This window comes from Adiantum capillus-veneris, chromosome 30 (genome assembly GCF_014529385.1).
Source record: "Adiantum capillus-veneris isolate H3 chromosome 30, ASM1452938v2, whole genome shotgun sequence".
NCBI lineage: Eukaryota > Viridiplantae > Streptophyta > Polypodiopsida > Polypodiales > Pteridaceae > Adiantum > Adiantum capillus-veneris.
The window spans coordinates 12,090,298-12,111,330 of NC_140960.1; the positions used below are offsets into that span (position 1 = coordinate 12,090,298).

General features: G+C 39.8%; 1 protein-coding gene across 1 annotated transcript; it reads right to left on the bottom strand.

Moving 5' to 3' along the window:
• Positions 1-252: 252 nt before the first annotated feature.
• On the bottom strand, positions 253-4,134 carry LOC147417551 (uncharacterized). The gene is made up of 3 exons (XM_086507129.1): positions 3,529-4,134; positions 1,867-2,150; positions 253-1,065 (listed from the first exon to the last, which is right to left on the bottom strand). Exons 1-3 carry the CDS (start codon positions 3,713-3,715, stop codon positions 313-315), a joined length of 1,224 nt encoding a protein of 407 aa, XP_086363255.1. The 5' UTR covers positions 3,716-4,134; the 3' UTR covers positions 253-312.
• Between the last annotated feature and the right edge of the window lie 16,899 nt (positions 4,135-21,033).

Below are 21,033 nucleotides of genomic sequence, written 5' to 3' on the forward strand. Positions count from 1 at the left end.
ATACTTGCCTTCATAATGTTCACATCTAGTTGCATAGTGATTCTTAAAGTAATAGCAGTTATGTACACTTCAATGGTTGCAAATTTTAGAGAACTCCAATACAATAAATAGAAAATCTAAATAGTTGTTGATGCAACAATCACATTTGACACTAAGGCAATGAAACATACTTCTTTTAAAGCACCTTGGTTTGATAAACTAAGAAAGAAAAGTTTCAAAAAACAAAAAATCACTACACACGACATATAGAAATGGAACAATGCATATAATGTACATTGGTTTTCTTATAATTCCTTTGAATGTTTTCAAAAATTAAAATGAGAAGCTTTGATCTAATCTACCAAATGGGCTCGGCAAAGCATCGAAGTTGAATAAGGGCATGGGCTCTCCTCCTTGATTTGTGTTGGATTGGCTTTCATGTAAAACCTCTATTGGTAGCCCTCGTTCATCATCCACTGAAGAGTTGCCAGGAGAATCATTGGTTCCCGTTGAAAAATGTGGCACAGTCAATAAGGGATGGACCCTTGTGATAAGGTTTCTTGTTAAGACGTCACTAGATAAGGCATTTGGCTTTTGCATTGTGGATGTAGTATATGATTGATTAGAATTGATGCTTGCATTAGTATACATACCAGAGGTAATGCTAGATTGATCAGAAGCAACAATTGGTGTATACATGCTAGGTTCCTTACAACCAAAGCCACTATGCCTATAAGTACATTCATACATATGAGGTGGTTTTATGAATGGTTTGCTACTAGCGTTGCTATCTAATAAATTTGATCCTACTTGAAAATGTGACCCGTGGTGTGATTGATTTTGACTAGGTGTATAATTGTTAAAAAAAGTATGACTGGTTGAGCTAGTTAGAGATTGATTATTTTCTATCCAAGGACTTGTGCTAAATCTTATCCCTAGCTTTGAGTCTTCCTCCATCTCTATTGGATCTTCTTGACCCTCACCAAAGTCAATTGCTTCCTCACTTGCTCCTTCCTCCTTTTGCATGGCTAGCCTTGTTGCACTCGGTATCTTCTTGTATATACGGCACAATACCCAATCATCAAGCTAAAGAAACAAATAGCCATCAGTAAATCGTCAATTAGGATAATAGTTGCAAAAATCATGATTATAAGTAAGACATACAAATAATTCAAGTGAGACTAACAAATGCATTGCACTCTCTCTTTCCTAAAAGTCTAAAGTGAAAATTATAATTTTCTCTCTCTCTATTTGCACATACACAAACATATGCACTTGTGTTCTATGCATTGGCAGACATACATATACTTTTATAGGCTCTCTATTTATATATGTGATTATCTATAGACATGACCATTGGATACATCATACAAATGGATACATATATGCACACATGTGAATGTATGTACATGTGTGTCTATGTGAAGAGACACAGAGACACACATCACATACATATACACAAATACATAGATAACGTGACACACACACACACACACACACACACACAGATGCATGTATACACATGAACATATGTATGTCTGAATACGTATGTGTGTTTTCGTGTATCAAGAGATGCACCTTCAAATCATATTTGTACACAGTTTATAGGAACAATATTTGATTTAATTTAATTGAATATTAAAAATTATATTCTACAAAGAAATACAAGTTTAATCCAAACGTCAAAGAGGCAAAAAAATCATGTCAAGAGAGTGCTTTTTTAATTAGCCTCCAAACACATGTTTTATTCATAGTAATACCCCTTGTGACACACTTGTACACAAACACACACTAATGCTTGTATATTTACCTGAAGCTTATGTACCTATATATGCACATGCTACATGGATAAATTAATCATACAAAGAGGAAAGGAGCTAAGCGTACCCGAATGCTACCCTTGCGCTTTGCCGCTTTTGCAGCACTGTCAGCAAGGCGATACTCATGCATGATCCAATTGGTTTTGTCACCCTTAGGGGGTCGACCCTTGTAGAAAACAAGAGCTTTCTTCACACCCACCTTATTACCATTGTGCATATTGATTGGCTTGTCTGTACCGGTCGCTTTCCAATATCCGGACCCTGCTGCCCTGTTTGGCCTTGATCCATTGGGATATTTTCGATCCCTTGGGCTAAAAAAGTACCACTCCTTCTCCCCAAACAAGGCTTTTCCTACACCATTCCGTACACAAAATATCATTTACAACAATTACATTATATTCTTTAAGATATAATTACATAAACAAATAAAGCCATAGACGTTCCAAAGCAAGTTTGAATGTCCTCTTTCCTTTGAATGGCCCTTTTTTTTTAACAATAAGATCTAGACACTTCTAAATTGTGTTTTATGTAGGACTCTCTCAATATATCCTTTGCTTAGGAGTACTTACAATGGTGTGTCAAAAAAGCACCTTATATTTGAGTCCTTTGGCATTTAGTCCTTTTCTTTTGTCATTATTGACATGTATGGTTTGTTTGTTGTACTCACAAACAAATTGAGCGATATAGTTAGTACTTAAAATGTTTCATTTGACCATTCTGAATAATGTAAGAAAGTTTGTTATATTGGGAGAACATAATGAAGCTATGGCATACTCAAGTTCATAGCAAAGAAACAAGAGCAGATAGCTTCAATACAAAATGCTATCCAGACACTCATGTTCATACCAAAGAGAGTAGAGTAAATAAATCCACCATCTTTTAGAACTTTGAATTAGCCTAAAACCAAATGCATGCAATCATGCTAAAGCTTATGGCATATACTTAAACCACCTAAACGGTCAAAACTCTCTCTTACAAAAGTGGCGAGAGCTAGTAGTAGTGAAGGAAGTTGATGGAGTGCAATGTTTGAGAAACATGTTTCTCAACTTACAATCATGCCCCTTAAAGATTCGATGATGCTGGTTGAGAGCAAGAGGAAAGGGGGAGAAAATCCGGCTTTGTTCTTAAAAGACTGTATTCATGAAAAATCGGCGTTTGGAAAAACTAATGAGAAAAAATGTTCCCAAACAATGATAAAGTGATTAGACTTTGGTAGTTTGTGACGATTTCTCGTCTCTATAAAGCTAACAAACGTATAATAAGGGCTTTAAAAAGATAATTGTAGCCTGTATATTGGACAATGCAACGTTGCAACTCTATATGTGTCCTACAGAATCCTTTTATTTTTTCCTTGCAAGTACTTGATGTAACTTAAGTGTGCTGCAATGGAGGCTAGCAAGAGCCCAGATATGTCTAGTTAGAGACCTCGTCACGAGGAAGTCCCAAGGTATGGATGAATCTACACTTTCATTCCCGTAGCACACGCTGTCGTTAACTTTGTCACTTCTACTGCCATTCATTCCATTTGCAATCAATTGTCAGTGACGGAACATATTAAAGAGGAGTAGGCAATGACAGGTTTGTAGTCGAAGTTCAAATCAAAAGAGAAAAGCATAACTACTTGTATACTTTTTTGTATCTTTAAATGGGTCTTCGATGATCACCAACTATACAGCAATAAGGGGGAGTGAGAGAGCGATCAGGACTCAGGAGTGAGGATTTGAAATACCTGGGAGCTCCCAAGGGTCGAACTTGTAGAGATCAATTTCAGCGATGATGGGAACGGTGAAAGGTTGGGAGGAGGCGCGTTTACACAAGTAGTGCACCACCAGCTCCTCGTCGGACGGGTAGAAGCGGAAGCCCGGCGGCAGTTGTAGCTGTCCACCCACTGGCTCCCGTCTCTCCACACTCTTCATCTGCTTCTTCTGCGCTCAATTACCTCCTCCTCCTCCTCCTCCAGGTTCTGCTGCTGCTCGCTGCAGCATCCGCCTCCTGATACCAATTTATCTAGGCCTCTCTCTCTCTCTCTCTCTCTCTCTCTCTCCCAAAATTCTGGACTCTTCCGCTCTTCAACGGTTTTAATGGCCAGCGCACCTCAAAATTCCAAGATGTGCCGCAATGCGTGAGCTGGCAATAACCCACCTGCGTGCGTGCCGCTTGACGAAATGGGCTTTTGTCAAAATCAACCGTCGTGGCCTCTCTCTCTCTCTCTCTCTCTCTCTAGCACGCTGCACGCTATCTCACCTCATTTTTATTCTCAAACCTCCCGATGCCAAAAACCTTTAGCGCAGAAGGATTCAACTGTTGAGCGTTGATCATAATCCCTGATTCCCTCCCATACATACATCCAGATTCCACACCTCTCTCTCTCTCTCTCTCTCTCTCTCTCTCTCTCTCTCTCTCTGTGGAGTCCCAAGCCTTGTCGAGTCCCAGGCATCCTCTCTCCTCAGGCTCGTGTGCAGTTTCCCTGTCTGCTACCTTTCCACGCCTGCGAGTGCGAGAAAGGAGCCGTCTCTCTCGTTGGGCCTGGGGCAAAAAATCGGAGGTGATGGCATGCATGAGGTACCATCATGCTTATTGACCACGTGCTCTCTCCTCCCGCAGCCCTTGCTAAAAACACGAGTCCACGAGTCTACACTCTAGGCTCGTCCTTTCCACGTCACACCTGGCCTTTCCATTTTGACACCGAAGGCTTTCCTTGCATTCCACTTCATTTCTTGTCTTACCTCACCGGGCACCCGCTTAGATCACTCATTCAGGTGATAAAGCTCTACAGTGTCTAATACCTGTCACTCCCAAAAATTACAAACCCAAAAGCAATCTACATTTCTTTTTGGCCAGGGCCCAGCCCCAAAGGGTAGAAGCCCTTTTTTTTAAAAACCCATTCAAGGCTCGCTTCGACTAGTTTTACGAGATTGGGCCCACTCACCCATACCCTCATTTGAACCATAGTGGGTGCATTTAAAACCCTCACCTCTTTTAGCCAGCCCCAAGGAGGTGGGGTCTTAGTAATTTGCCAATGGAAAAGGGAAGATTATTTTTGTAAAATTGAAAAAAGAAGTCGGGTAATTTTCATTGTTATTGAGTGGTGGCAAGATAAAAGCAAGCTTATCGTTCTCATTGGGTGTTGGGATTGCAGTTAAAGGTGGGCTAGGGTTATGAGGCATTTGCAAGACCGCTCCCTTTTGGCAGTTTTGAGGCAGCTATGGCTACTATCGTAGGGCTCTTCCTTCTTCCCATGGTTGCAGCCCTGTCCACTCCTGTGCTTTTAGTAGTCTCAACACTCTGTCGAGATCCTATGTTTTGTCTGCGGTGTATGATCTTAATTTTTTTAGGTGTTTTCATTTTTGTTCTTGTTTCATGATGCACTTCTAATGGTTGCTCGTACCTTTCCTATAGTGTTTGATCTCGGTACTTTGCTTGGGTTATATGTGATTCTCTACAAGCCCTTTGGTTCAGAATGGCATGGTATGCTATGTTCCCCTTGCTAATGATTGGTGTGGATTCTACATAACTGACATTTAAAAGCCTCTTGTTTTGTTTGGTTTCAGGCTGTGTACATTGAGAACTTGTGCCAGACTGTCATTGTTTTCGGTATGCTTTTGGAAAGTCATATTTTATATATTTTAGGAAAAATTACAAAACCACCTCTCTAATTTGTGGAAATTCCCAAAATACCCTTGTGTGTGTTTTGGTTGAACTGCTCTCGATTTTTTAGAGTTTATTCCTTTTGACAATTGAGATCCATTTTTTATTGCTAAACACATAAATTCTCATGAATTAGCTAGAAAAAAAAGGCATTTTCCTCTAAAAATAATGATGCAATTCATCATGAAAGCCTACATAACTAGCTCAAATTCTAGGTTTAACATCTTAAAATGATAGACAATCAATCTTCTTATAAAAAGCTACAAACAAAATTATCTTTGGAGATGTTTTAGTGGGGTATTTTGGGAATTTTGGAAAATTTGAAGGGCATTTGGGAATTTTTGACAAAATATGGGGGGTGCTTTGGGAATTTTTGAAATTTGAGGGGTATTTTGGGAATTTCCATGAATTAGAGGGGTATTTTGGTAATTTTCCCAATATTTTATTCTAATTTTTATATTAAAGCTTGAAAGAGACCTCCTATTAATGCTTGTAAAGAGTGAAAGCGTGTTATTTTTGAGTGTCCACCTAGAGGCTTTGCAATGATGGTCAAGGGTGTATTTTTGGAATTGCCCCAAATCATCATTAAATATACTATCTCTACACTATTGACTGAGCAAACCTCTTTGTAGATGAGTTCGTGCAATGATTGGCCTGGGAATTTTTATGTGGCTCATTGCCCTGGAAAAAGAAAATTCTTGTAATGCTTTGTTGTTTTCACTAAGAGCTTTTAAAATAAAATAATGTTATGGATCATCAAGAATGCTCTGTGAGAAAATATTTATTGCATTTCTTAAAGGAAATATGATGTGGAGAGAGAGAGAGAGAGAGAGAGAGAGAGAGAGAGAGAGAGAGAGAGAGAGAGAGAGAACGCAGGATGTGGGTGGAGCAACCTCAGGAAGTAATGATGAGGAGCTCCTTAAATCTCATATGTAATGAAAAATAAGGGTATGTACACACGTGGGCGGGCGGTCGGACACTGGACATCCAGGCGGGAAAAAGGTGGATCGCCTTTATCCCAACAACCTCCCACTTAAAGGCGATGCGTCGATAAGTGAGACCTACTAGCTAAACTACTAGTATGTACAAGAAAACTAGGTGAGAGACTCTCTCAACCTATGCCCACTGGCTCACTTTGTCGATCTACATGCAGTCGTATTGGCTCTCATGGTAGGCTAGTGTGCGTACCCACACTAGAGCCTACATGTAAATCCCAAAGACTACTATGTTTGGTTTGCAAAGCTCCACGAAGCATCATGCAGTGTCAGTCACCGTACGAGTGACTATCCCTGCTGCAAATGATCCCAATGCAGCTGCTAGATCAGGCCTTAACACGCTGCCTGGGATTTTCCAGAAGATAACAACTTAGATTCTGTGCTTCTTGATGCACACACACCACTTGCATCTTAAGAAGTCCATGTGCCAAGTCCAAGTCAGATGTCTCTTGTTGTAGCCCTTGTAGAGGATTTTGGGCGTGACAAGGACCTTAAGACTCTGCTCAGATCTGTACAACCACATGCTTTTCTAGGCATGTGTGATGATGTGCCTACTCAACTAGAAGAATGGATAACCCATATCTATGACTACTTTGCTCTTGCCAGCTACAACTCAATAGCCTAGGGGATAGTGGGGAGTGCTAAGCTAGAAGGACCAAGAAAAACATGGTGGAAGCTCAAGTGCCGATCTTGCCAAGTAGCGGAGGTGACCCAAAGTGGAGATGAGTTAAATCATCATCTCAAGGAGCGATATCTTCCCCTAGGCTACTCCACCATTAAGATGAATGAGTTTCTTTCATGCAAGCTGGGGAATAGGTATGTTGAAGCTTACTATGAAGAGTTCGTCCAACTTTCATGATATGCTTCTCCTATGATTGAGGAACAAAACCTAAGTCGTTTCATCATTGGGCATGGAGAAGATTTGGCTCCTGAAGTAGAGTCCCTTTGATGTACCTCATTGGTGGATGCTCTAATCCGGGCCAAGTCAAAGCATAAGAGAATTTTGAAGGGAGGTACCACAACAAATAGGAAGCAAGAACTTTCTTCTTACCCCAGTCAGTGCTATCAAGCAACCAAAGTGCCATTTGTACAGACACCAATTACCCAATCCTAACCTCCACCATATTTTGCTCGTGTGAATGCTCTTCTAGTCAAAGTGGGAGACAAATTTAGTCCTTCAAATGCCTAGAATTTGGCCATAAGAAGGTTGAATGCCCTAAGGAAGATAGCCTCAGTCTTTTGGCCACACATGTTAACTTTCAGATTCAACCCAATCAAGGGAGATAGTTTAAAAACCTTTGAACACGAGGACAAAATCCAAGACAAGCAAGATCTGCTCCTACGACTCGTTTTCATTTTCAAAAGCCAACCATCAACCCACCTAGAACATCAATAGTGAACTTCATTTCAATAAAGGATGAGATAGAAGAATAAGCCAATATCTATGCTGCCTTGGATCCCAGTGGCGAGTTTTACCAAACACCGAGCAAGTTTTTTCGAGAAAACTAAAAACCGAGCGTATTCCACCAAAATAATAGCCATTGTCTACCAAAATTTGTATCTTTTTTGTGGGCACCAATTGCCCTAGTAGAAATTGCTCATTCATATTTCTTCCAAAAACAATTAGAATTTTGGAACGATACATCAAGGCGCTGGAGTTGATCACAATTATAATATGATCTGCCCCTCAAAGAATGTGGAGCCTATCTATTATTTTTGTGGCCTTATTGACACTGTGTGTGTGTGTGTGTGTGCAAGGTGGCACCAAAAGGTGGAGATGCCAATGAGGGCCACCTGCAGGATGAGGGCAACGCTCTGTGTGTGTGTGTGTGTGTGTGTGTGTGTGTGTGTGTGTGTGTGTGTGTGTGTGTGTGTGTGTGTGTGTGTGTGTGTGTGTGTGTGTGTGTGTGTGTGTACGCACGCGCGCAAGGTGGCGCCATAAGGTGGAGATGCCAATGAGGGCCACCTGGTGTGTGTGTGTGTGTGTGTGTGTGTGTGTGTGTGTGTGTGTGTGTGTGTGTGTGTGTGTGTGTGTGTGTGTGTGTGTGTGTGTGTGTGTGTGTGTGTGTGTGCGCGCGCGCGCAAGGTGGTGCCATAAGGTGGAGATGCCAATGAGAGCCACCTGCAGGATGAGGGCAGCTCTCTCTCTCTCTCTCTCTCTCTCTCTCTCTCTCTCTCTCTCTCTCTCTCTCTCTCTCTCTCTCTCATAACAAGCCCCAAATTGCACTTATATAACTAATTTTAAAATGGTGACTACAAAGCCTTTTTTTTTTTTTTAATGATGCCTCCCTAGTTTGCTGCATGAAAGGTTGTTCGCGCCGGTGCGGAATGGTTGCAGCAGCAAACTAGGGAGGGGTAGGATCATGCGTGTACAATTGTGTCTTTTTTTTTTATGTCAAGTAGACCAGGGAGCTATCGTAGCAGGCAGTACCAAAGGCTGATAAAGTGGCGTAGGTGATGTTTTGTGGAAGGAGACCAATTAACTACGTGTCGTTAGGCAAAGAATTGTGAGACGGCATAATGCTGAGGTGTTGAGGATGGTTTGCGGAAGGAGATCAGTTAACTACGTGCCCTTAGGCAAACAATTGTGAGATGGCATAATGTTGAGGTGTTGATGATGGATGACAGTACAACCCCCGCTATAATGTGATGGCGAGCAATGCGAGGCCTTTTTATTTCCATGACTGTACGGATTGGGGCATTAAATTGTAGCCATAGATTTTGGTGTGTAGAAGAAACAACTCTGCTCTTGCTATAGTTGCTCTCGTTTACGTGCTACTACAAAGGATCTGACAAGCTCTGGAAGCTTTAAATTTCCATTATGTGATTTAGGACTAAAAGATTCTTTAATCTTGGCCTGGATATCCTAGGACCTTGGGTGTTTTCAGCAGCAGTGAGAGCACCCACACATAGGAGCTTTTAAGAAAATGTTGCTTCATGACTTTACCTCTCCATCTAGCAGGCAAATGCACTTGAGACTTGGGCCTTTCTTGTGCAGAAGAACTTGCATTTGGCTCTGGGTCTGATGGCTTCTATTTAATGATTTGAAAAAGGCTAGTTAGGCAAGAAATTGTCCTCAAAAAGTGGTTCCAGAAGCAAAATGAGAAGATCGAGCATCCTTTTGGAGGTCCCTACAAGGAACCTCTTCAAGATTTATTTTATCCTTGAATTTGCAATTAGGAGGTCTTAGAGAATGAAGAGGCATCTTAGAAGCCAATGTTGCACAAGATGCCATGGAAATTAAGTGAGACAAGAACTTTTGGCAACTAGTAAACTAGAGCTTGCCACAACCCTTTTACTAACTCTTCTTGAAATACCTTGCAGCTTCGCTTTTGTCGTGGACTCCTCCCTCAAAATACGTTCTAAGACCTCATGCATGACAACAGCTATGTTTACAAATCAAGGTTAGGCAGACCTATGACAGATAGATATGTTAATAGCCTCTCAATCAATTTAAATGGCTTGTATAATCACCTGCTAAATTCTTGGAAATGAACTCCATTTTACTTAAAATTTTCACTTTTGTGGCTTCAAGAGGCTTCTATAAAAGAAATAATTCAATAGCTATTTAGATGTCTAAACAAAAAACCCTCTTAGAGAAATTCATACATGAGTTGATCAAAAATGTCAAGAAAATAAATCAAGGGTTGAAGTTGTCTTTGCTGCATGGCCATCTCTAAAGACTAATTTAATAAAATACGTATAAATTTACTGAATTGATTCAATGGTATACCAATTTTTTTTCTAATTACAGACTCACACTTCTTTGAATATTCCCTCAATCCATATGTAATGAGCCTATCATACTTCTATGCTGCTTACATAAAGACTCTCATTTCTTAGACACATCCTAACAAGATGCTCAAAGAGTTTCATGAATTTTTTATGTCATATGCAAAAGGTATGCTTAAAATACTAGAGTCTAGTCATGAGCCACATTAAGGGCACGAGCCACTTTTGTGGCCCATTACAATACTAGTGTTAAAAACATGGATTAACTGCTAGTCAAGTCTGGTAAAAAGTAGTAGACAACTCATACCTCAATACTCAGGTTGAGATGGTCATGAGGCAATTGGGTATGCTTGAGCTCATCATGCATTGGGCACATCACTTCATCATTGCCACTACATACATCATAGATGTAGTTGCAGTGGGTGCATCCACGGCTTTTTTGCAAGGGGAAAGGGAGGGCAACTCAAGGATGTTGCACTGCGAAGTTGAGGGGAGAGAGAGTGAGAGTGCGCTTGTTTCCGCTTGCTTTAGGAACTTGTTTTTTCTTGCTTACAAAAGTGGAGTTGTTTCAAGCTTTAGGAGGCTCTCATATAGCATTGTAGGATTACAAGGTTGTGTGTTGGCGTTTTTGCAATATCTAGGTGCCAAATTTTTGGTGGGCTATTTTTGAGAGGAGGTATGCCACATGAAAATGGATTATTTACGCTTCAAGTATGAAGAGATTGCGTGTGTCTCGAGTTTTCAATTTTCATAATGGTTCTAAAATATCTTTTTTTATTGATTAATTGCCAGACTCGTGGTAGTGAAAGTAATGTGCATGGCATAATTTTTTTTCTTTCACCATTGTTGCTCTTGTATCAATCTGCTAGGATTTATCTTCGCTTGCTTTTTTTTGCTCGATGATTAGAAACCCCCCAGTGGCCAAAATTGAGAATTTTCTATTCTTGAGACTAAGGGAGAGAATGAGGGTAAACCTCTTTCCTTTCTTATTGATTCTGGTAGTTCACATTTATTTTTTTCACCTAGTACGGTGAAAAGATTGCAAGTTACTTCTGCCCAACCCATGGGCCATAAATTGCAAGTTTCTCTAGCAAATAGGACCACCATCTTGACAGCAGATGAACAAACGGTAGATCTATCCTTTCAATTAGAAGGCCACTCAACCCAATAGATATTTAGAATCCTAAATATGGGCCAATTTGAAAGAATTCTAGGGATGGATTGGCGTAGAAAAAATAAAGCAAACATCCATTGTAGGAAAGGGACCATCTCTTTTCCAAATTCAAAGGGAGAACAAGTCTTAGCACAAGGCAAAGCGGGAAAAGCTCCCTTGAAGGAGGTCAAAGCTAGTCGTTTAGTTAAAGTATCAAAGAAAGGACTATTAGTCTATGTTATAAGGCTCAATAAACCAAAAATAGAATCAAAAGGATCAAAGCTTGAATGGCTAAACTAATATCACGACATTTTTCCAAATGAGTTGACAATTCCCCCCCGCCTAGGAAACTAGTGCATGAGATTAAGCTCATTCCTGGCACCCAATCCATTGTAGCTCTTGTCCAATGAATTTTAGAGTAGTGGTTATGGGAGGCTTCATCTTCATTATCATCATCCACAAATCTAACATGCATATCCCTTCCAAAATACTGGTAGCATCCTACCACACGGCCATCACATTCACTCTCTTCTACATGTATCCCATGTGCCTTCAATGACTCTCCTTCACCTTGAGATTGTGGAGAAGAGACTCAGTGAGAGTTTGCCTATTTCTTTCTATGATATCTATAATTTTCTCATGAAACTTGCCCTTAGCTATGCCAAGAACTTCAACCAAGGTAAACTCAAATTTAATATTCAAAATCCTTTCCTTCAATACCTTCTTTAAGTTTGTGGCAATTTCAATTTTGGGTCGTAGTTTGTACGTAGGGCCTTCTTCTTTTGATCTTCCTTGCTCTTTCTTTTTTCATGTAAATGCTTCCTCCATAGGAGGCACCTGTGGTGAAGAGTCATAAGAAGGTCTGGATTCTTTCTTCCTCCAGATCTTGTAACCCTCTTTGAAGTAGAGGAACCTGCATCCCCATTCTCACATTTATGCTTCTCTTCCACAATTGCTTCATTGTTATGGCATTTCACAAGATACACATCCACTAATAAAGAGTGTGCATGATCATCTCAACCTATCATATGGCATGAAATCACCAGCTTTGTGTAATACCTATTTAGTCACCTTCCCTTTTTGGTTGATTCCACTACATATGACCACAAGCTATCGACCTCCTCAAAAACATCATGAGTAGGCTTTGACCCTTTCTTTGAAATTAGCTCTATCTTCGCACCATAGATAATAGCCTCTACTACAAAAATGGCATGGCTAGTACCCATATCCTCCACTAATTTTTGCATAATCCATTTTCCAAATTTCGTTCCTAATGGCATACTTGTCTCCTACAAATGGAACTTCCCATCCTTAAAAAACACAAGATCTTATTTTAAAGAATCATTGAAGCCATCATAGTCCTCAAGAACTTTTCAGCAATAAGAGGTAGCTCTCTTTGTTTCCTCACGGTCAAAAGTGCTATTGTGTCAATTTTTGGGCCTTTTTGGCCAACATTAGGTCATTTTTAGCTCATTTTTAACCCAAAAAAGACCATTTTTATGTGAAAAATCTTAAACAAAGTCGGAAAATTCCATAAATTCATGGTATCACTCACATTAGCATTAAAATGATAGATATACATCATTTTTCATTAATTTTTCATTTTGGATCACTTTCCATGCAATTTTATGTCGACGCCCGTCAGTTGCTATTTTTGGCAGTTTTTGTCCGCATCCACATTTGTAGGCGAGATAAGTTTGCTACCATGAAACACTTGGAATAGGTAAATTATCAAACCAAATTAGGCATGTTATCAAGTGGGAAAACACGCAACAATGCAAGGCCACGACTCCTCAGATTGTTATGTACATATGATGGCAATCGTAGTAACTGCTTTAGCATATATCACAATATGTACATTATTGTTTTTATTCCCATGCATCAAGAAATTTCAAAATCAAGGTGAATAATTTTATTTCACATTTGGGGCTACCTCAATGACATACAACAACTTCACTTGTGAAGCCTTGGGATAGAAAGTTACCTAAAAAAGAGGAGCCATATAACATGAGGAATCGAGTGTAAAGATATCACAAGAACTTGCAAAAAGATATGAAGTAATTACTCACAATGCTTGGGAGGATGAATGTGTCTCAAAGATCGGTCCATCTTTTTGTTGAGTCTACCTCAGGCTCTCCTCTACGCACGGTATCAATATGGCTCTCCATGGTTACCTTGAACCATTGTACATCAAAAAATTCCACATCAAATCCTCTATAATTCACCCTCATTTTGTTCCAAAATCATGATTTCTACCACAATTGGATGATAATTTCCGGCTAGATTGCTCAAATTTTGCAATGACTTTCTAATCGAACATGCATCAATTTATGTCAACCCACTCTACCTTCACGTGGCGACATTTATACCATGCTATCATCTACGAATTATACTATGACAAAATATAGAAATGAATGTCAATGTCGAAAAAAGCCACACCACCACACATCTGAGAATAGAGATTTGGCTTGGGACTACAACCCCATGAATACTCACACTTCTCTTCTATTCCCTATTCACCTTGTTGCGTGGCCCTTTCCATGGCATCTTGCAATCATCTTAGACTCATGAATGAAAAAAGCTATCATTATCTTTAGGATAACACACCTTTGCTTTTTTTCCCCTATCTTGTAGTGTGTCACTCTTATTTTGCACATCGTATCGTGCAAGACACTTCTACAATGTTGGATTGGGTGGAGCATGCATAATCAATTGATCTTTGCTTCCAAGTCCATGCTATTTTTATTTTCATGCTAAGGCTCACCATCAAAATCCCAGTTATGCGCTCATCCTCAATTGTCTGACAAAGCATGTCATTTGCATGGTCCACTCTAGAGATCCACTCGCCACTGCATGCTAATGACCTTGAAACTACCCAACCCTCTACCATGCTTCCCTCTAGGTGTGCCTTTGACTCACGTTTCCCTTCAGTATTTTCATGAATCACTTTAGGTGCCTTCTATTTCTACCTCATCAACTATGTGCACAAGGAGATGCACTAGAATGGTAAGCATAGTGGTGGAAAAATGTGTTTCAAACATGTAAACACACTTCGTACCATTTTGCTTCACTAAAGATATGGAGGCAATGTTAATATTCTTTTGGAAAATTCATAGAATTAATGTGGCAAGTTTGTAAATTGTGGTGTGAATGGTAAAGGAAAACTCATATCTAAATTTAAACCGTAACCTTAAATTTGAATCTACAAACTAAATTGTAAATCTATATCTAAATCTACAATCTAATCCTAATTTAAAAACGCAAACTTATATCTCCATCAAAACTCTAAATATAAATTTGTGACCTAAAGGTAAGCTTAAAACTAAATAGATAATATTTAAACCTAAATCCTACGTCATAAACTACTTTAAACTAAAAAATGTAAACGGCTGAAAGCAAGGGATGGTGGTACAAAATTGGATGTCCTTGACACCACCTATGCTTGGTCTAGGCTTGGTGGGGTCTTGAGTAGAACAAGACTAAAGTAAAAGAGGGCAAAATGGAAATGAAGGAGAAAAATCAAATGTAAAATTCTTAGAGGTTTTTACTGTAGTCTTTTTTGAAACGTCCCATAATAGATCAACGTGGGTGCAAGACGTGGGTGGGATTTAGATTCCCTCTCTCTCTCTCTCTCTCTCTCTCTCTCTCTCTCTCTCTCTCTACATCCATGGCATCTCAGACCAGTACCGTATCTACAGAGACAATGTTAGAAGTTGAGTGTGATCCCTTTAGTAATATCAAGTCAAGGATACCCGCATTTATAGAGGGTACTATAATGGGAAACATGAGCATGCATGATCGTGTCACTAACCATCAATTTTTGCGAGGCTATTGGGCACAAAAGAAGCATGAGCAATGACACAAGGAGTAAAACCTTGCTAAGACAGTTGAACTTTCTACAACTAGGTCAAGGAACAATATATGCAAAGCCATGGCTAGATGTTATGAGAATGAACAATGGTGGTTAGAGGACAATGTTAGTGAATGAATCCAAAATTACTGTTGTCTTGTGTTCATCAATGGAATATAGCAGCATCAAGCAGGCTAGAAATGAAAGATGAGGATGAAGTGTTGCCATTTACTGCTTGTCACAATTAATTTCCTTTGCATAAAAGTATCACAAGTCAAACTAGAGATTTGGTGACTGCTTTTTGGAAAACCAAGACGAGAGTTTCACCTAAAAGAAAGGATATTTGCAAGCACAAGATCGAGGCAAAATGTGTCATCAAACATCCCATACATCTTCTAGCTGACTCTTAGGTAATATTTTTTTCCTACAATGCAATCCTTGGTGGCCTTGGTTTCTGTTGGAATAGTGCTCACAAAATTTGTAGTGTTTAGGTGGCATTCAGGTTTGGCTATACGTTACCAAATTGGTAGTTTTTTTGCCAACAATCACTCTAGGCCAAACAGTACCAGTTTGATACTTTTTGGGCAAGAAACATTGCATTTTCCAGCTCCATATTACCAATTTGGTGCTTCATTGGATTTTGCATGGTTCCCAGAGGATGCACAATACAATTTTTTGGTTGCAAAGCCTGAAAGTATGGATGCTTATTCTCAATTTGGTACTTTTGATTTCCACCCACACTGTTAGTGTAATACTAAATCGGGTTTTGGAAACAAATTTGGTGCCTTCAGTGTATCTTGCAAAGTACCAAACTAGAGAGTGTGTACCAATTTTGGCTCTTTTTTGTATCTAAAAAAGTTTCCAATTTGGTAGTCTGGATCCAATTTTTAATTATGTAATATACAAGAAATTACCCAATTTGGTAATATGCAAGTTACTTTAGGTGTGTATGCATACTGCCTAAGGGGATCCACAATAATAATTTGATACTTTTGGGAAATTATTGCACTTAAAAGCATAGTACCAAATTGGATTTTTGGTGCTTTCAGTGTTACCTCCAAAGTACCAAACAAGATGCATAATACCAATTTGAAGCTTTTTGGAAAAACAGAAAGTACCCCATTTGGTACTACTAATCCAGTTTGGCACTATACAGTATGCAAAAAAGTTTTTATTTCGTACTATGAATTTAGTTTGGTACTATGAAGTGTAAAAACATGTACCCAATTCGGTATTATGTGGGGTGCTTTGAGTTTGCCTGCATAGCAACTTAGAGATCCAAAGCCTTAATTTGGTACTTTTGGGCATCACTCACACTTGGTAGCATAATACCAAATTGGGTTTGGAAATAGATTTGGTGCCTTCAGAGTATCCTGCAAAGTACCAAACTAGATACATAGTAGTATCTTTGGCTCTTTTCTCGACCCAAAAAATCCAGTGTGGTAGTATGCAGTTTACAGAAAAGTACCAAATTGGGTACTATGCATGGTGCCACATACCGGTAGACTTGTAGTATTTCTCACACTTCAGCTTTTAGTTGATCTTCTCCAAAGCTTGAGTCTACATCAGGCTCAGCTCCTTTCCCTTCCACTATGCTCGCATCAAAATCTTACAGTATTTTCTACATTGACTTGTGATGATCTTCCTAGAACACGTGAGTCGCATCTGACTTGCCATAAATGTGAAGATCCTTTTGATCCACTAGGGTGTTGTCATGGGTGTCTGCACCAAAAGATCCTCTACCTACATATACACAAAGATGAACAATATTAGGTCATCAATGATATGAGCATAGTGTCCAACACAGCACCCCACTTACTCTTCATCAACAATGACCTCCTTGACATCCAAGCCTTGGCCTCCAAAGGGATTGCCGGTGTTGCAACGTGTCTTCACGCAAATATCTTTTGTTCTCAACATAGTTGCAAACAAAGTGGATGGTACTGAAGCTGACATGGAAGCATGAAGGTACCAACTAGGTAAGAATCTTCCAAAGTCTCCCACATGCAACACAAGTACCAAACAAATGAATTGTGTTTTCATTGTCCACAACATGAGGCCTTGGGGTCAATCCATCCCACTCTTCGCATCATCACACAACTTGCTTACAAAATTGTAATGATCTTTGGTTTTCCAGGTACTCATTGTAGATCTTGGCATACTTCATCTACAAAACAAACATACTCTATTAACTTACTCAACAGAAAAGACAATTAGCAAGGAAGAACACAAGCGCGGAGAGGTCACCTAATAAAAATGTAGACTCACGTAAGTTCAACAGAAGGGTATTTAAAGTTCTTGAAACTTATAGAAATATATATACAAAAGGGAATTATTTTTTCAAATTTGAAAAAAACTTACAGATTTTAAAAGAAAAGGGTACATTATATTCTTAACAAAATTCACAGATAAGGGGTTTTACAAACATGTCTTGAACGCACGTGATATGGTAGTTTTACATATAGTGAACCCCCCAAGAGCACAAGTAGTACCAAAAAATATTAAACAATACCAAAACAGTACCAAATGACATTCATACTAGTATCAAATAGGGATCAAGTCAGTATCAAAATAGGTAAAATTGTACCAAACCAATTCTGAAAAATACTTTATTGGCACTATGAATTACTGGCATAATATCTAATATCTAACCAACCCAAATGATTTTATCATATTAAACTGATCATTTGATGTCGGAGAATAAACGGGAACAACAGTTAGAATATAGACATGTGCTTACAGAGTTCTCTCAACACAGGGCCAATGGTAAAGGGATCCAAATGAGGGATGGTCTGTCAAAGAGCAAGCTAAGTAATTGAGCTTAAATACGTTACGGTTAGCTTCATTAAAAGACCTCCAAAAAAGTCCTTTGACCTTAGGCAAGAGCTTGAGGTGGGAACCCGGCCCAAGTTTGAGGTGCTTGTCGTGCTTGTTGACTAAGGTGCTTGTCGTGCTTGCTGAATAAGGTTCTTGAGGTGCTTTTCGTGCTTGTTGACTAAGCTGCTTGAGGTGTTTGTCGTGATTGTTTACTAAGGTGCTTGAGGTGCTTGTCGTGCTTGCTAAATAAGGTGCTTGAGGGGGGTAAGGTGTTCCACAAAGTCAACATGATCCCTACTCAAGGGTGGCGAGCCTTCATTGTAGGGGATAGAGAGAGAACACACACACCCTCACACAAGGAAATCTTGGTACAAAGAAAGCAAATAGGACACTTGTCAAGTTCCTCTTCATGTTGCCCTCATGGTGTGCCTAAAGCCTATTGGCTAGCCTTCCAAGGGGTCCAATGATAATTTAGTTGATTGAATTAATTGTCGATGCATTTATCAAGTCCTCTCTCTTAAAGGGGAAAGGGGGACACTTGTCCCAATACTAGCATGCTTGCTTGATATGCACTCTGCTTGTCCATCTTCTCCATCTTCATTACTACACTATTATGTATGCTAGCAAGAAGATTGATGATAATTGAGGAACTATTTCTTTCTCCTATGAATGCTTCTTCTTCCTCTTCCCTACCCTCAATCCCCCCTAGCTCTCTCCACCTTTGAAGGTGTTTGAGGCCTTGGGATAGAGGCTGGGGATGGTTAATGCTTTTTACAAAGTCTATGTTATGCTTGTGATGCATGAATCTTTCCATCTTCATTGCATCACGTAGGTCACAAGGAACACAAAGATTGTAATGTACCAAGTCTCTCTTGATGGGAGAATCTATAATACAAAAGCCTATTGGAGGGGGGACCGGCTCCACATAAATCCAATCCTCAACAAGTTCTCTAAACTCTCTCTCTTGTAAAAGTATTGTTCATGCCAAGTTAATTAAGTATTATGATTGAGTTGCAACCACTAGATAAGTTCACCCTCTATGTTCTCAAAGTAGTCTCACAAAAATGCTCTTAATTCTCCTAATTTCGCTATTCTCAAAGTTCATAAGCCATTTCCATTACATTGGTATTAGAGCTATTGGTTTCTCTTTTCTTGCTTAAGAAGAGAGGTCCTTAAGCTTTCCATGAAAGGTTGGAACTATCTATTGCAATAGGGTAAGTGGGACATGGATCTATTATCTTGGTTGAGTAGGACTTAATTTGAGGTACACCGTCGGGAACTATAGTCTTTAAATGGAGCCTCTAAGGGTTTTCCTTTGGCTTAATCATTATTGAGCTACGAGCAAGCTCAACAGAACGCTATGGGCAACCCTGCTTTGCAAGCCAAAGTTACTCAACAACTTCGTGCTTATGGGATTTCTCTTGCTCTCCAAGAGGAGAGAGAGCTTAGGAGGCCTCTTGATGAGACCCCCAAAAGAAGACTCTCTCCCATATAAGAGGAGGAATCTAAGGAAGGAGAAAGTAATGAATTCCTAGGTTCCTCTGAAGATGTGGCTCCACAAAGACGACGATCTAAACGATCTCCAACACCTCCCAAGAGGAAACGGTCAACCCAAAATCCTTCTTCTCATCACTCCAAAAGCGAAGAGAGGAAACAAAGGAAGAAAAGGGTAAGAAAGAGGTCACCCTCTTCTCCTTCTTCTTCACCTTCCTCCTCTTCCGACCAAAGCTACAACTATTCTCCTAGAGAATACAAGAGGGGAGGACATCGCAAATCTTACCTTGCATGGTGAAGGTCCCAAAAGCTCAAGAAGTTCAAAGAGGGAGGAGAGAGTATCTCTTTTCTCACCTATGACGGCACCTTTGGTGTTGGCCTTCATCCAGCAATTTGATGCAACCTTTGGAGACGAGGGCTTCGCGGAGTCCTCCAAGCTACACCATGTAGCTATGCACTTATAGAACTCGGCTTGTAAGTGGTGCATTAGCCTTCATGGAGGTGGCAACGACAAAGCCCCAAAGACATGGAAAACTCTATGAGTTTCCATCATGAAGCAATTCCTTGCAAGCAATGCAAAGGACAAAGTGCTTACCAAATGGATTAGTTTGAAGCTTCTCTCCCATGAGTCTATCCATAAATAATGGACAAATTTTGAGATTTACATCCCAAGTCTACTGTCTTTCAAAAGATAGACTTTGCCAAGTAAAAGCAACAATTTTGTGTAGGATTGCTTGAAGAGATGACCGAGTACGTCAACTCACAACGACCTGGTTCTATCACCAAAGTAATCCACCACACTATGGTTTCTCCGTGCATCAATTTCCAACAAGGGGCTAGAAGAAATGTCAAGCCCATGGAAATCAAAGACAAAAGTGATGTAAAGGGAAAAACCAATGCCCAAAATTCTTTCCAAGGCAATTTCAACAACAGCAACAACAACAATCAGTCCAAGGAGAAGGGAGTTTACGAAGGTAAAAATAAACTCTCTCCTAAAGAGCTTGAAGCTTTTTGCAAGGACCACAAATGTTTTAAGTGTGGGGAGAAAAGACATGGCTATCATTCTTGCCCCAAGAGAATTGTCCACAACAATGAAACTCCTAGAGCTTTCACTATTGAAGCTCCAAAAGAAGATGCTCATTGCAAAGAATCACCTCTCTCCTATGCTTGGGGAAAGGTAAGGAAGCATGATGCATTCATCTTGTTTGACCCTGGCTCTACTCACAATGGAGTTGGCCACCAAGTTGGGCATTCAAGCTTTTGAGATGGGAGATACTTAACAGCAAGCCTCTGTAACTCCCTTGATTGGGAAGTTGAGGCTTCATGTCCAAAGCTATGTCGACAAAGAAGACTTTTTTATCTCTCCTCTCCAACATGAGGATGCTATCCTAGGGGCACCATGGTTCAACCACATATCTACCAACATGAAGCTCCCTAAAAGAAGAATCTACTTCACCTATAGGGAAAAGAGCATGTATATAGATGCTAGTGAGTTTGGTTGTACTATACGACTTGTAAATCCTCTTGCTTTTGATAAATCAATGA

What these genes read in the sequence shown, in the direction of transcription:
- LOC147417551 (XM_086507129.1), bottom strand. Translation starts at nt 3,715, where the DNA reads ATGAAGAGTGTGGAGAGACGGGAGCCAGTGGGTGGACAGCTACAACTG. An exon ending in CGACCCTTGGGAGCTCCCAG is followed by an intron (nt 2,151 to 3,528) that starts GTATTTCAAATC and finishes GGAATGGTGTAG; the next exon opens with GAAAAGCCTTGTTTGGGGAG. An exon ending in AGCGCAAGGGTAGCATTCGG is followed by an intron (nt 1,066 to 1,866) that starts GTACGCTTAGCT and finishes TTGTTTCTTTAG; the next exon opens with CTTGATGATTGGGTATTGTG.